This window comes from Mauremys reevesii, linkage group 15 (genome assembly GCF_016161935.1).
Source record: "Mauremys reevesii isolate NIE-2019 linkage group 15, ASM1616193v1, whole genome shotgun sequence".
Taxonomy (NCBI): domain Eukaryota; kingdom Metazoa; phylum Chordata; order Testudines; family Geoemydidae; genus Mauremys; species Mauremys reevesii.
In genome coordinates this window covers 15,334,700-15,348,008 of record NC_052637.1, presented here as the reverse complement: position 1 = coordinate 15,348,008, position 13,309 = coordinate 15,334,700, and the positions used below count along the sequence as shown (strand labels likewise).

At 50.6% G+C, this 13,309-nt stretch overlaps 1 protein-coding gene across 1 annotated transcript in view; it reads right to left on the bottom strand.

Moving 5' to 3' along the window:
- The window catches only part of LOC120383110 (E3 ubiquitin-protein ligase TRIM39-like), a 42,079-nt gene that overhangs the window by 3,973 nt on the left and 24,797 nt on the right, over positions 1-13,309 (bottom strand). The window contains exons 5-6 of the mRNA XM_039500736.1: positions 11,075-11,097; positions 10,879-10,979 (exon numbers count right to left, since the gene is read on the bottom strand). Coding sequence (XP_039356670.1) covers positions 10,879-10,979; positions 11,075-11,097 — 124 coding nt within the window. The remainder of the gene's footprint in view (positions 1-10,878; positions 10,980-11,074; positions 11,098-13,309) is intronic.

Here is a 13,309-nt window from a genome sequence, read left to right as displayed (position 1 = left end):
ATTTGGGGGGAGGGGGAGGGGACAGGATTGAGGCAGGGGTCAGGTGGTTGAGGGAAGGGTAAGGGAGAGGCAGGTACCAGGGGGTAGCGGGAGGTGAAGGGGGGCAGGAGGGAAGGTGAAGGAATCAGGTCCCAGGGAATCTCTATTGCTTTGGGGCCATGTGTAGCTGGTTTGTTGCTAAGAGCAGGTTGGTGCCATCCCCCCACACACTGGGTGGCAGCCCTGCCCCACGGGGCCCAGCTAGTCCTCTCCATTCTAGGGGACAGGCAGGGTGTCTGGGCTTGCTGGAAAGGGGCAAAGTAGTTGGGGGATGGGAGTTGCGGGGTTCTGGGGGGAACAGGGACCATTGCTAGTGAGGCTGGGGCAGTGGGGAGGGGAGGGGGCATTTGCTACCCCCTCCATCTGGGATTAGTTGCACCAGGTGCCAGTCCCAGTTCACACCTGTGCAGTGTGTCTGCACTAGCGGTTTGCAGTGAGGCACTGACACGACTGAGACACTGCTGTGCCAGGGGCCATAACCCCTCCCCTCACTGGGGTTATGGATCAATAATTACAGGGTCACAGGACCAGGGGAGCTGGACTCTGGGCTCCCAAGTGGGGCCCAATCCACTGGACCGCAGAGTCAATCTGACCCTCATGCTCTGGCCCAGGGCCCATGGCAGTGTTTAGACCAGGGGTAGGCAACCTATGGCACGCGTGCCAAAGGTGGCACACGAGCTGATTTTCAGTGGCACTCACACTGCCCAGGTCCTGGCCACTGGTCCGGGGGGCTCTTCATTTTAATTTAACTTTAAATGAAGCTTCTTAAACATTTAAAAACCTTATTTACTTTACATACAACAATAGTTTAATTATATATTATAGACTTATAGAAAGAGACCTTCTAAAAACATTAAAATGTATTACCGGCACGCGGAACCTTAAATGAGAGAGAATAAATGAAGACTTGGCACACCACTTCTGAAAGGTTGCCGACCCCTGGTGTAGACACAGGGGGACATCCTCAGCAGGAGAGATTGAGAGAGCCCCACATCAGACACCCAGAGCCCAGCGGTTCCAGCCCTCACCTGAGGTGGGGGAGACCCACATTCTAATTCCTGCCCCACATCACATGGGGGATTGAACCTGGGGCTCCCAGCTGAGGGCCCAGCCACTGGGCTAAAGGCTAGAAGGGAAGTGGTGGCACCTTTTTCTGTTCATTGAAACTATTCAGTAAACTCGACATGGATTCACAAATAGTTTCAGTTGACCCAAAATATATTTTTTCAGCAAATAAACTGTTTGCTCCTCAAATTACACCCAGCTCTATTTCAAACTGACCCAGCAACTTAGGAGCCCAAATCCCAGTGACTTGCAGTGAGTGACTGTCAACATCCCCAGAAATGCACAGTTACAGGCAGGCCAGGCTCAGGACATCAGCTATGACACACTCCTGAGCTGCTGTTAAATTTGTCCTTGGTAGAAAAATTCCCCCTTGGGCTCCCATAGCTCTTTTACTGAAGGCTGTGGGAGAAAATTACTACTGGCTGTAACCTAATGACACTAATAAAGAGCTAATCTTAATGAAAGAGACCTTGGAAGAGACTAGCTGCAGATTTATGTGAATTCAGGGGACATCTTTACCTGCTAGTCGTGGACTATTTTTCCAGGTATACAGAAATAGTGTACTTGAAAGACATAACACACCAGAGTGTTATAGAGGAACTGAAGTGCACTTTTGGTCATTTCAGGGTTCCAGAAGAACTTGTGACACAGCATGGACCACAATTTCACTGAAATAGAAGTTAATTTATCCAAACAAAATATGATCTTCCTCATATTACTAGAAGTCCATATAACTCACAAGCGAATGGAGAGGCTGAGAGAGCTGTACAGACAGCCAATAATATCTTTCAGCAGGAAGATCCATTCTTTGCTCTATTGAGTTATAGGTCAACTCCAATAGCAGCTACTGGATATAGTGCAGCACAACTCTGGGTGGGAAGACAACTCAGAACAACCCTCCCAACTTTGGAAAAGAATCTATCTCCAAAGTTGCCAGACAAGTAGAGAGTAGCCAAACTGAATAAAAAGGCAAAAAGAGCTTATAAACACTTTTACAACAGACATCACTCAGAAAACTACCGGGCCTAGGACCCTGAGACCATGTTTGTGTCAAACTGGATGGAGAAAAAAAATGGAATACTCCAGCTGTTGTAAAGAAAAATAATTCAACACCTAGGCTGTATGTGATCGAGACTAAGAGAGGATAGTTCAAGAGAAACTGTCAACATCTACAGTTTCTTCCTCAGAAAGAACAATCAACGGAGCAAACTCAACAGACAGTGGATGCAGAACAAGAATTTGACTCAAGGATTCCAGACCAACCATAGTCAGTCATTGGAACTAATGGACAGCCAGATGACCAAGCTGTTACCTGTTCGGGCCGTGTAATTAGAAGACCACTACCATTGAGAGACACCTAACAGACTGATCCGCACTGAACTTCAAAGACAGTGCAATAATGTCACTATTATAAATGGGAGGAATGTAGAAGTTAAAGGGGGAGATGTAATGGAATGCTAAACTGTATTATGCTGTTCAACCACTAGTGCTGTGTTTAAAATACCATATTTAAACTGACCTCAGCCATACTTGGCAGAAGATTAAAGGATTTTGTGATGAACACATCTGGGATGTATCTGGCTGAGAGGGAAGCTCTGTAGCCAGCCCATATCTGCTACAGGACCATCTCACCAATGATGAAAGCCCAGTGCTATTGACTACTCTGCTATGACCAAAGAGTTGTTCTGAACTATGACATACTGAAGACTATGGGGGATTTTACCTGTGATATGAGCTACATAGAAAGTTGGGGAATCAAACTCTGGTATCTTCATACTTCAGTGATGAGAATAAAATGATGGCCAAGGGACTTGCAGATTTCCTTGTGGCAGCAGGGCAGAAAATACCCCCCACCCCACCCTGGCTGCAGAACATAACCAAGGCCTGGTCTACGCTATGAGTTTATTTTGAAATTTAGCAGCATTAAACCGAATTAACGCTGCACCCGTCCACACAACGAAGCCCTTTATATCGATATAAAGGGCTCTTAATATTGATATCTGTACTCCTCCCCGACAAGGGGAGTAGCGCTGAAATCAGTATTGTCATTTCGAATTAGAGTTAGTGTGGTCGCAATTCGATGGTATTGGCCTCTGGGACCTATCCCACAGTGCACCATTGTGACCGCTCTGGACAGCAATCTGAACTCGGATGCACTGGCCATGTAGACAGGAAAAGCCCCACGAACTTTTGAATTTCATTTCCTGTTTGCCCAGCGTCGAGTGCTGATCAGCACAGGTGACCATGCAGTCCCAGAATCAAAAAAGAGCTCCAGCATGGACTGTATGGGGGATACTGAATCTGATCTCTGTATTGGGAGATGAATCTGTTCTATCAGAACTCCGTTCCAATAGACAAAATGCCAAAACATTTGAAAAAAATCTCCAAGGCTATGATGGACAGAGGCCACAACAGGGACTCAACACAGTGCTGCGTGAAACTAAGGAGCTGAGACAAACATACCAGAAAGCCAAAGAATGAAATGGACGCCCACGGAGGGAGGGGCGACTGATGACTGTAGCTATCCCACGGTTCCCGCACTCTCCAAAAACCATTTGAATTCTTGGCTGAGCTCCCAAAGCCTGAAGGGTCAAAAACATTGTCGCGGGTGGTTCAGGGTATATGTCGTCGCCCCTCCCGCCCCCTGCTCCCTCCGTGAAAGCAAAGGGAAAAAAAATTCTCTCTCACCTTTTTTCAATGTCACCGTATGTCTACTGGATGCTGCTGGCAGACGCGGTGCTGCAGCGCTACACAGCAGCATCCCCTTCCCTTCCCTTCCGGATGCCAGATGGTACAGTAGGACTGATATCCGTCATTGTTGTCCCATGAGTGCTCCTAGCTGGCCTCGGTGAGGTCAGCCGGGGGTGCCTGGGCAAAAATGGGAATGACTCCCAGGTCATTCTCTTCTTTAAGCTTTGTCTAATGGAGATTCAGTCCTGCCTGGAATATCATAGCAGCTGGAGGCTGCCCTCCCTCCCCACTTTGATCTCTGCTTGCAGAGGCAATAAAGTCAGTGTTGTTTCAAATTCATGAACTCTTTATTACTTCATCACACAAATCGGGGGATAACTGCCACAATAGCCCAGAAGAAGTGGAGAAGGAGGGAAGCAACAGGTGGCGTTGTTGCAGGGGCACCCCCTAGAATGGCATGCAGCTCATCATTTTTGCAGGATGTCTGGGGCTCTGACCCAGAGCAGCCATTTGCCTCTCTGGTTCTTCAGTAGGCTTGCCTGATAGTCTAGGCAGGACTGACTCTACCTTTAGACAAAACTTAAAGAAGGGAATGACCTGGGGAGTCATTCCCATTTTTGTCCTTGCATCCCCAACTGACCTCACCAAGGCCGGCCGGGAGCACTCATGACAGCAGCAGATGGTACAGTATAACTGGTAACCATCATTGTCAACTTGCAAAGCAGCAGACAGTACAGTATGGCTGGTAACCATCTTTGCTAACTGCAAAAGGCAAGGGGCTGCTGCTGTGTAGCGCTGCAGTACCGCGTCTGTTAGCAACATCCAGTAGACATACGGTAACAGTGAAAAAAGGCTGAACGGGCTCCATGGTTGCCGTGCTATGGCGTCTGCCCGGGCAATCCAGGGGAAAGGGCACAAAATGATTGCCTGCGGTTGCTTTCACAGAGGGAGGACTGAGTGACGACATTTACCCAGTATCACCCGTGACACTGTTTTTGCCCCATGATGCATTGGGATCTCAACCCAGAATTCCAATGGGTGGGAGAGACTGTGGGAACTATGGGATAACTACCTACAGTGCAACACTCTGGAAATCGACACTAGCCTTGGTACATGGACACACACCGCCGAATTAATGTGCTTAGTGTGGCCGCGTGCACTCAACTTTATACAATATGTTTCCAAAAATTGGAATAATCCCATAGTGTAGACATATCCCAAGTGTCAGCCATGGTCAAGCCTACCTTTGAATACAGGTTGGCTCTGGGGATGGGGGGAAATGTATCACAAGGACTGGTCCTTTAGGGGAGCCAGGGACCAGACTACCTGTGACAGGCTCCTGTAAGGGAGAATGAGACAATCCAGACCAACCTGGAAGTAATTATATCCCTAGGTGGCTAATTGGCAGCTAAATAGCTAGTGAGGCTGATAGAAAGTTACCACAGGGTTCAGCTGAAGGGATCCTAGGGACAGGAAGCTGCTGAGGAGAGGAGCTCCCAGGAGAGCTCACCAGAGCAATGAGCCTGGAAGGGGAGCTCCTAGAGCAGTGGTCCCCAAACTGTGGGTCGTGACCCCCTAGAGGGTGTGAAGGAACATTTGGGGGGCATGGCAGGGCCTGGACCAGCCCCCACCGTGGCGGGAAGGGACTGTTACCCAGCCCTGCTCTGTCCCCAGCTCCACTCCAGCCCACCCTAAGCCCCAGCTGCAGCTCCAGCCCCAGCCTCAGCCACCGACTCCTGGCCCTGCTCCAGGCTGAGAACCCAGCTACAACTACAGCCCCAAACGTGGTTCTGCCCCCACCTGAAGCCCCCAGCTCCTGGCCCCAACTACAGCCCCAGCATCTAAATGACGCTCGCGGCCCCAACTGTGGGTCCACTCCCAGTTGCAGCCTCTAGCTCCTGGCCCCAATTGCGGCCCTGTTCCTGGCTCAGCTCCCGACTGCAGCACCCGGGCTGGGGGCACAAACTAGGTAAGGGAGGGCATGACCAAAAAAGTTTGGGGATCACTATCCTAGATGGAGGAGCTCCCCTAAAGGGGAAGAGCTGCCAGAGATGACAATGACAGCAGCAGCTGTAGCAGGACAGAACCCTGGAGAGCTGCCCCCGGCTGGAGAAAGTGGATGCAGAGAATAAAGGCACAGGCTGAAATGACCCAGCTCCAGGAAAGAGGAGCTGGAGTCATCTGATTCCATGATGGAAACTAATCCAAGTCCAGCTCCGGGAAGGACTGAGGACTCCTGACTTGAGGACACTGAGGAGCTGGAGTGAGAGCTGGAGGCTGGAGCAGAGTGAAAGAAAAGATTTTATTTTGGGGTTTACTTGGATTCAGAGCGGACCCCAGCAGGGGACTTTTCTCTCAGATCTTTTAGACTGTGAGGCGTAATTTAAGGAGTGCTGAAGAGGGTAAGCTGAGGCAAGATGCTTGCCAAGACACCCTGAAACGGCTGAGGGTGGTATCTGAGGGCGCCACCCCATGATGAGTCTACAAAACTGGAACCCATTTAACAGAACTGCTGCCCCTTCCCCATGCAGACAGAGCCTCGCTCTCTACAGTCTGTCTGTGTGGGCCCCTCACCGCATCATCTGACCCCAACAGAGCCTGCAGCACAGAGTGGGAACCTGGAGCAATCACAGCACAGGGGTTTGGGCCACCCACCTGGCTTCCAGTGTCTCTATCTCAGCAACCAGGCCGCTCCCACTCCCCTACAACCTCCAGCTCCCCCCAACTTCAGGCTGCCTCTGCCCAGCATGGACTGTCTACCACACCCAGAAAACAGGCACAGGATGGGCTCAGGGAGTGGCTGGCCCCACAGTGGCACTCTCGTGCCCCCTCCCCCAATGTTTGCTGCTGCCCTTGCTGGGCCTTGTCTGCACTCAGACCAGGAGCCTTGTGGGGCTGGCCGCCCCTTGTTCCGTCTCTGCAGTGCCTGGCTCACTCATGGGCGCTATATCAATAATAACACTCACTGCCCAGCCCCAAAAGGCTGCCTGACAACACAGGACCTTCCCCATTGCACACGGGGACCCTGGGGCGCAGGGAGCCCTGGTTACTCTGCCCCACACATTCACCCAGCAACTCCCCGGAGCTGCCAGACCCAGGTCCCTGCGGTCACAGCGCAGGCAGTCAAATGGCACTGACCGGTCAGGGGCTGCTGGGGTGGGGGGAAGGAAACGGTTAATCCCAGCATGGTGGCACTTTTTTGCCCAGCCCTGGCTGGTCTCTGCCCTCTGGGTGCAGCTCAGGGCGTGTGTCTCTGAGTAGATCCCTGCCCACTCACCTGCCATTTGCTCCAGACACAGAGAACCCAGGTGCCGAGGGAAGGAGCAGCCCCAGCAGTGCCATACTGGCCTTGGCACGGGCTGAGCCTGCGAGCGCAGCAGCAGATGCAGCGGCAGAGAGGGGGGCTCAGCCATTGAGAGCAGCAGCGTCCCCACCTGCAGGGGAGGGGTCAGCGCTGGGACAACAGGCTGGGCTGGGTCAGGGGCTAGGAGCTCTGACAGTGAGAGCGGTGCCAGCACCAACAGCCCTGCTGGAGACCCTGGGCCTGGCCAGCCGGGAGCAGCCAGCAAATCTCTCGGGGCTGGGGGGCTGCCCAGGATGTGGTACCAGGGGGTGGCAGGAGGCTGACCCTTTCCTAAATGAAGAACCAAGGAGAGACGCTCAGGATCACAGGCTCAGATCTCAGCTATGCCCAGACCCATGGGCAATAGGCACCAACTTCCTGTTCCTGGGGGGGTGCTCAACCCCCGCTCCACCCCAGGCCCTGGCCCCACTCCCCTCTTTCCCCCAAGCTCTGACCCCTGCCCTGCCTCTTCCTGCCCCCGGTCTGCCCCCTCTGCCCACCGCTTCCTGCTCCTGCTCCTCCTCTTCCTCCCACCCTGTGCTTCCTGCACACCGCCAGCCGAACAGCTGCTCATGGTTGGTGGGAGGTGCTGGGGAGAAGGGGCAGGCGCTGGTCCGTGGGGCTGCCAGTGGGTGTTGAGCACCTTCTATATTTTCCCTGTGGGTGCTCTGGGGCTGGAGCACCCACAGAGTCAGTGCCTATGCCCCAGGGAGCTCATCTTGCTGTGTGGGTGGGAGGGAAAAGGGGCTGAGGAGGTCACACGAGAATATTATTGAGCAGTGAGGGATCCTGTGGGGGGCAGTTGATGCTTCTGCCACTCTCTCACAGTCCCATGTTCCTGGCAGCACTTCAGGTGCCACTTTTAATGCCCCTGCAATGCTGGGCAGCCTGGTGTGATGGATGGGATGGGGAGCAGAAGACCCCACTCTAAGGCTACAGCTGTAACTGCTTCTTAGCAGTCTCCCAAGAGAATAACAATGTTATTGAGGGTTCCACTTTACCACATTCCTGCATAGAACCAAGGCACTTCCCACAAAGAGAAACCCCACTCGGTACGGTTACATCTGCTGAAGGGGAGCATCAAACCACCTGATCCCCTGAACAAAAAGAAATGCCCAGAGAAGGGGTCTGAAGGGAAACAAACCTTAATGTCTACATCCCAGTCACCACTTTCACAGCTGCAGCATGTGCAGTGCTACACTCCCGCCATTGCACTGCAGTGCAAATCCTTAACTCTGACCTCAAGCTTTCCCCTGCGACAATAACACGTCTCCCTCCAACCCTCCTCATTTACATGGATGAAGGGGAAGGAAAAAGAAGATCTGGGTAAAATAAAAGATACATCTTTTTGTTTGTTTCCTTCTTTCAAAAGTTTTCAGTGAAAACCTGAACAACTTTTTCTCAGGTTTTCACTGAAAAAACAAAAAATCAGGTAAAAATGAAAAATTTCTAAATTATTTTGCAGAAAACATTGTTCTGGCAGGCATCACCAGGTCGTGCTGTTACATCCAGTCTTTAGGTTCTTAGCATTTTTAAGCAGTTCTAGTGAAAAGTCTCAGAGCTGGGCCATTTAGCTGGGGTGACTTCTCCCTGGGCCTCTCTGTGGGGTCTGGGGCTCTCCTCAGGCCAGGGGAAAGGAGAGGGGACAAGCAGAGTTGGCCCTTGGCTCAGGTTCTCTCCAGGGGTGAGCACTGCAGGGTCTTCCAAGAGAGAGGCGCAGCAGCAGCTAGCTGGTGCTGGAGGCAGGAGTCTGAGCAGCCTGTTTCCTCCAGTACTGCAGGCAGCTGCAACAAGCTGCTGCTCATTCTTGCTGGGCATGCCAGGCTGGGACAATGCTCCCAGCTGTTCCATCTTCCCCACCCCGGACAGCCACCTATATGGCACATGTTGGTGACTAAGAGATGTCTTGTCAGTGTTGAATATGGCAACCATCACTGTTTCTATAGGAATAGCATTGGCCAATGGTCAGGGCAACAAACCAGGAGATTTTAGTGTGATGTTGGACTCCATATGTTTATGAAAATATGCTTATGAGTGTAAGTATAATGTAACTGGAATATGCTTTATGCAAAAGGTCTCTTGTAAGATATCATTACAAATCTTATAATCTACTTAGTGTGAGTTATCCTATTTGTATGAATGAATAATTATTGTATCTGAAGCTAGAAATATGAAGTATTACTCTGAAGTCCTATTGTAACTATGTAAAGTGTGGGCCATTAATGGTGGCTTAGACTCTTGATGGCTCACATTATCTAGGACAATTGGTTGTGAATGGCTCTGTTTACTTGTAAGCCTTCCTGTATAGTGGGTGCCAGCCAGTGAGTAATGAAGTCTCACAGGACATGTGAACATGTCACATGATACTGGAATCCATCTGAAACCTGGTGCTTTTCCATTTAGAAGGAGGGGTGGGGATCCAGAGAGACAAATGATTCCCGCCTTGTGCCAAAGCTATAAAAGGGGGTGGATCAAAACAAAGGGGGGTGCCAGTCATGAGAAATCCCCTAGTTACCACCTGAGCTGAAACTAACAAGGACTGTACCAGGGGAAAGGATTAAGCCCAGACTAGGAAGGAGTCTAGTCTGTGAAAGAAGCTTATTGGAACATCTCTGAGGGTGAGATTTCCCTGTATTCAGTTTCTTAATGTATTAGGATTAGACCCGTGTGTTTTGTTTTATTTTGCTTGGTAACTTACTTTGTTCTGTCTGTTATTACTTGAAACCACTTAAATACTACTTTTTATACTTCATAAAATCACTTTGGTTTATTAATGAACCCAGAGTAAGTGTTTAATACCTGGGGGAGCAAACAGCTGTGCACATCTCTCTATCGGTTATAGAGGGTGGACAATTTATGAGTTTACCCTGTATAAGCTTTATACAGGGTAAAACAGACTTATTTGGGGTTTGGATCCCATTGGGAACAGGGTGTCTGGGTGCTGGAGATAGGTGACTTGCTGAGCAGTTTTTGGTTAAAGTCTGAAGCTTTGGGGGCGTGGGCCAGACCTGGGTCTGTGTTGCAGCAGACTTGTGTGTCTGGCTCAACAAAGCACGGTTCTAAAGGCCCAAGCTGGCAGTGGAAAACGGGCTCAGAGGTAATTCCAGCACATGAGGTAACAGTTCCAAGGGGGTCTCTGTGACTGAACCCATCACACTTAGTTCTGTTCTTGGCTCTGGTCTCACCTTGGGCATGTCTCTGTACCTCGGTTCCCCCTTTGGAACGCTGGGACAATGAAAACTTTCTCCTTTGTAAAGCACTTTGCAAGTTGTGGCTGAATAACTCCATATAAGAGCCAAATGTTGTTCCCTTTCAGAACAATATGTAATCCTAACAGTAATGGGATTTTCACCAGCAGTGCAGAGGTGTTGGAACCAGGGGCACGGGGGTGTGACAGGAACCCCTGGCTTGAAGTGGTTTCCATCAAATACAGGGTTTACAGTTTGGTTCAATGGCTCTCAGGACCCCCACTATACAAATTGTTCCAATATCACTGCAGGAGCTGGTATATTTACTTCGCAGGCTTTTTCAATGTTAAATTATCAAAGGCAGTGCCCCCTTTTCCATAGCAGGCCCAGTATTAATATATTGGCCTCTATGTATCATAGCACTTTTAGTACCTATGGCTGGAAGAGCCTAGAGGAACCTGGCACATGGATTTAGGAATGGGGAAACATGGGTGATTTTCAGGTTGCAGATAGGAAAAGCTAGAGAGCTCTGCTGCATTAGTGTTAACTTACCTATGAATTTCCTCACCACTTCCATCATGCCAGGGACTCCGTACGCATCCTTGAGCTCAGCAGCACTGAGCTCTGGTTCCTGCAGCCTCACCTGCTCACTCCTAAGGAGAACACAGTCCCATTATCGATGCTCAGCACAGATACCATTGCAATGGGCTTGATATAAACTGATGGTAAACTGAACATGGAATCTCACCTGGCCAGTGTGCCCTTTACATCCTAACAGGAGAGAAAGTAAATAAGAAAGTGTTAGTGTTGTACAGTTCAGCTGTTCTGTGTTCACAGAATGGCCGGTTAATTTTCCCTGTTCCCTGAAGCTTTACAGACAGGAAAACACCTGCAGCTCAGTTACATGAAGATGTGTTATAATTAGGTAATAATAGCTGAATAGTGTATGATTAAAATCAGGGGCGGCTCCAGGCCACAGTACGCCAAGCACGTGCTTGGTTCGGCAAGCCGCGGGGGGCACTCTGCTGGCACTGTGGGGGCGGCAGGCAGGGTGCCTTCGGCGGCTTGCCTGCGGAGGATCCGCTGGTCCCACGGCTTCTGGACCTCCCGCAGGCACAGCTGCAGGAGGTCCGCTGAAGCCCTGGGACCAGCGGACCTCCTGCAGGCAAACCGCCAAACGCAGCCTGCCTGCTGTGCTTCGGGCGGTGAAATGCCTAGAGCCGCCCCTGATTACAATGGTGCTGATGCACAACTCCAGCTCCAGAGAAGTGCAGACATGTGTATGACTCACCAGTCACTAATGGTACTGTGGGGTGCATTGGGTCACTAAATGGTGTATAAACTATTTGAAAACAACAATAAGATAAATTTAATTTTCACAAAAATATTGTGCAGATTTTCCAGACACTGTGCTGAGCTGCCAAAATAAATCACAAGATTAGCAAAAGCCACTGTCTAAATCATGCTTATGCAGGTGTTAAACAGCAACTGTACTGCAAAAACTGATGGTAAAACTGGCCTCTGGAGGCTGCAAATACAGACGCTCCGTGACTTACACAAGCATTCTGTTCCAGAACGCCTTGCGTAACTCAAATTTTGCGTAAGTAGGAAACATATCTGCAACCATTACACGAAAAACCCACCACAAAAATAAAAAAAACACCCTCCTATTTCTATCTTACAGAACTTTTTCCATAAGCATGGATTTGCGTACATTGGGTTTACGTAACTCGGGGAGCGTCTGTACTGGATAAAATGTGCTGATCTTACTGTGAAAATGTGTTTTCTAACTGCCCTACCAATAACAAAGGCTCGGCCTGCTGACTGGTGGGAAGAGAAAATTTTATCTTGACGCCTACACTTGATGATGTTGGGAGATGCTCTGATACCATGGTGATGGGCACCAAGTAAGAACCTAGGAATGTTGATTGGCTAATTTTTTAGGCCAATTTCTTGATCAAGATATAGTCAAGGTCCAGACTCAAGAGAAAATAAACAAAATAACAATAATGATAATTAGTAAATAAAAATATTTTGGGGTCTGTTCAAAAGCATCTGGTGGTCCAGATTTGGCCTATGGTCTGCCTATTGACTACCCTTGTTTTAGGGGCAGGGATGCATCTTTCTGGATACTGGAAAGCATCCAGCACGTGGCAGGTGCTACCCTGATAGGAACATTAAAACCACTCAATGGGAGTAGGGTGCCTAGCCTGCTTGATGCTTTTGAAAACCTCACAAGGTGCTGATCTGCATCGCTAGGCACCTATATACTTCTGAAAATCTGGCCCTAAGTCATTCTTCAAAATGAGAGGTGGGCTCCTAAGTCACTTAGGCACTTTTGATCATTCTACCCATAGGTGCTGACTCCATGGGTGCTCCAGGGCTGGAACACCCATGGGAAAAAATAGTGGGTGCTGAGCATCCACTGGCAGGCCCCTCCTCAGCACTGGGCCCCGCCGATCACCTTGTCCCCGTCCCGTCCCCCCCCCCGTGCCTCCCGCCGACTGCCATCAGCTGTTTGGCAGCTTGCTGGAGAAGGAGCGGGGGGCGGGAACAGGCTTAGGCAACACATGGCCCAGATGCGGTTAGTGGAAGGGGCGGGACCGGGAAGGGCCAGCATTAAAAGTGGCTCCCTCCTGCTCCCCTCCTGGGCTCCTGGAGAGCCGGGAGGGCAGCAGAACGTGCTGGGGGCGGGGGGCAGGGTCAGCAGGAGGACAAAGCACCCTCCAAGCAGGTAACATGGGGCGGGGAGAGCACCGGTGGCCCTGGGGCTGGATGCATGGGGGGGACACATGTGACTTGCCCTTTTGCTCATGCCCCCCCCCCCACTATGGGGAGGCACCAGTTGAATATGGGGCACCCTTGTGGGAGGGGATGAGCAGGGGCAGGAAGAGGTGGGGCATTGGGGGAAGGAGTGGAGTGGGGACAGGACTGAGGATGGAGCAGAGGGTCGAGCATCCCCTTGGAAATCTGGAAGTCGGTG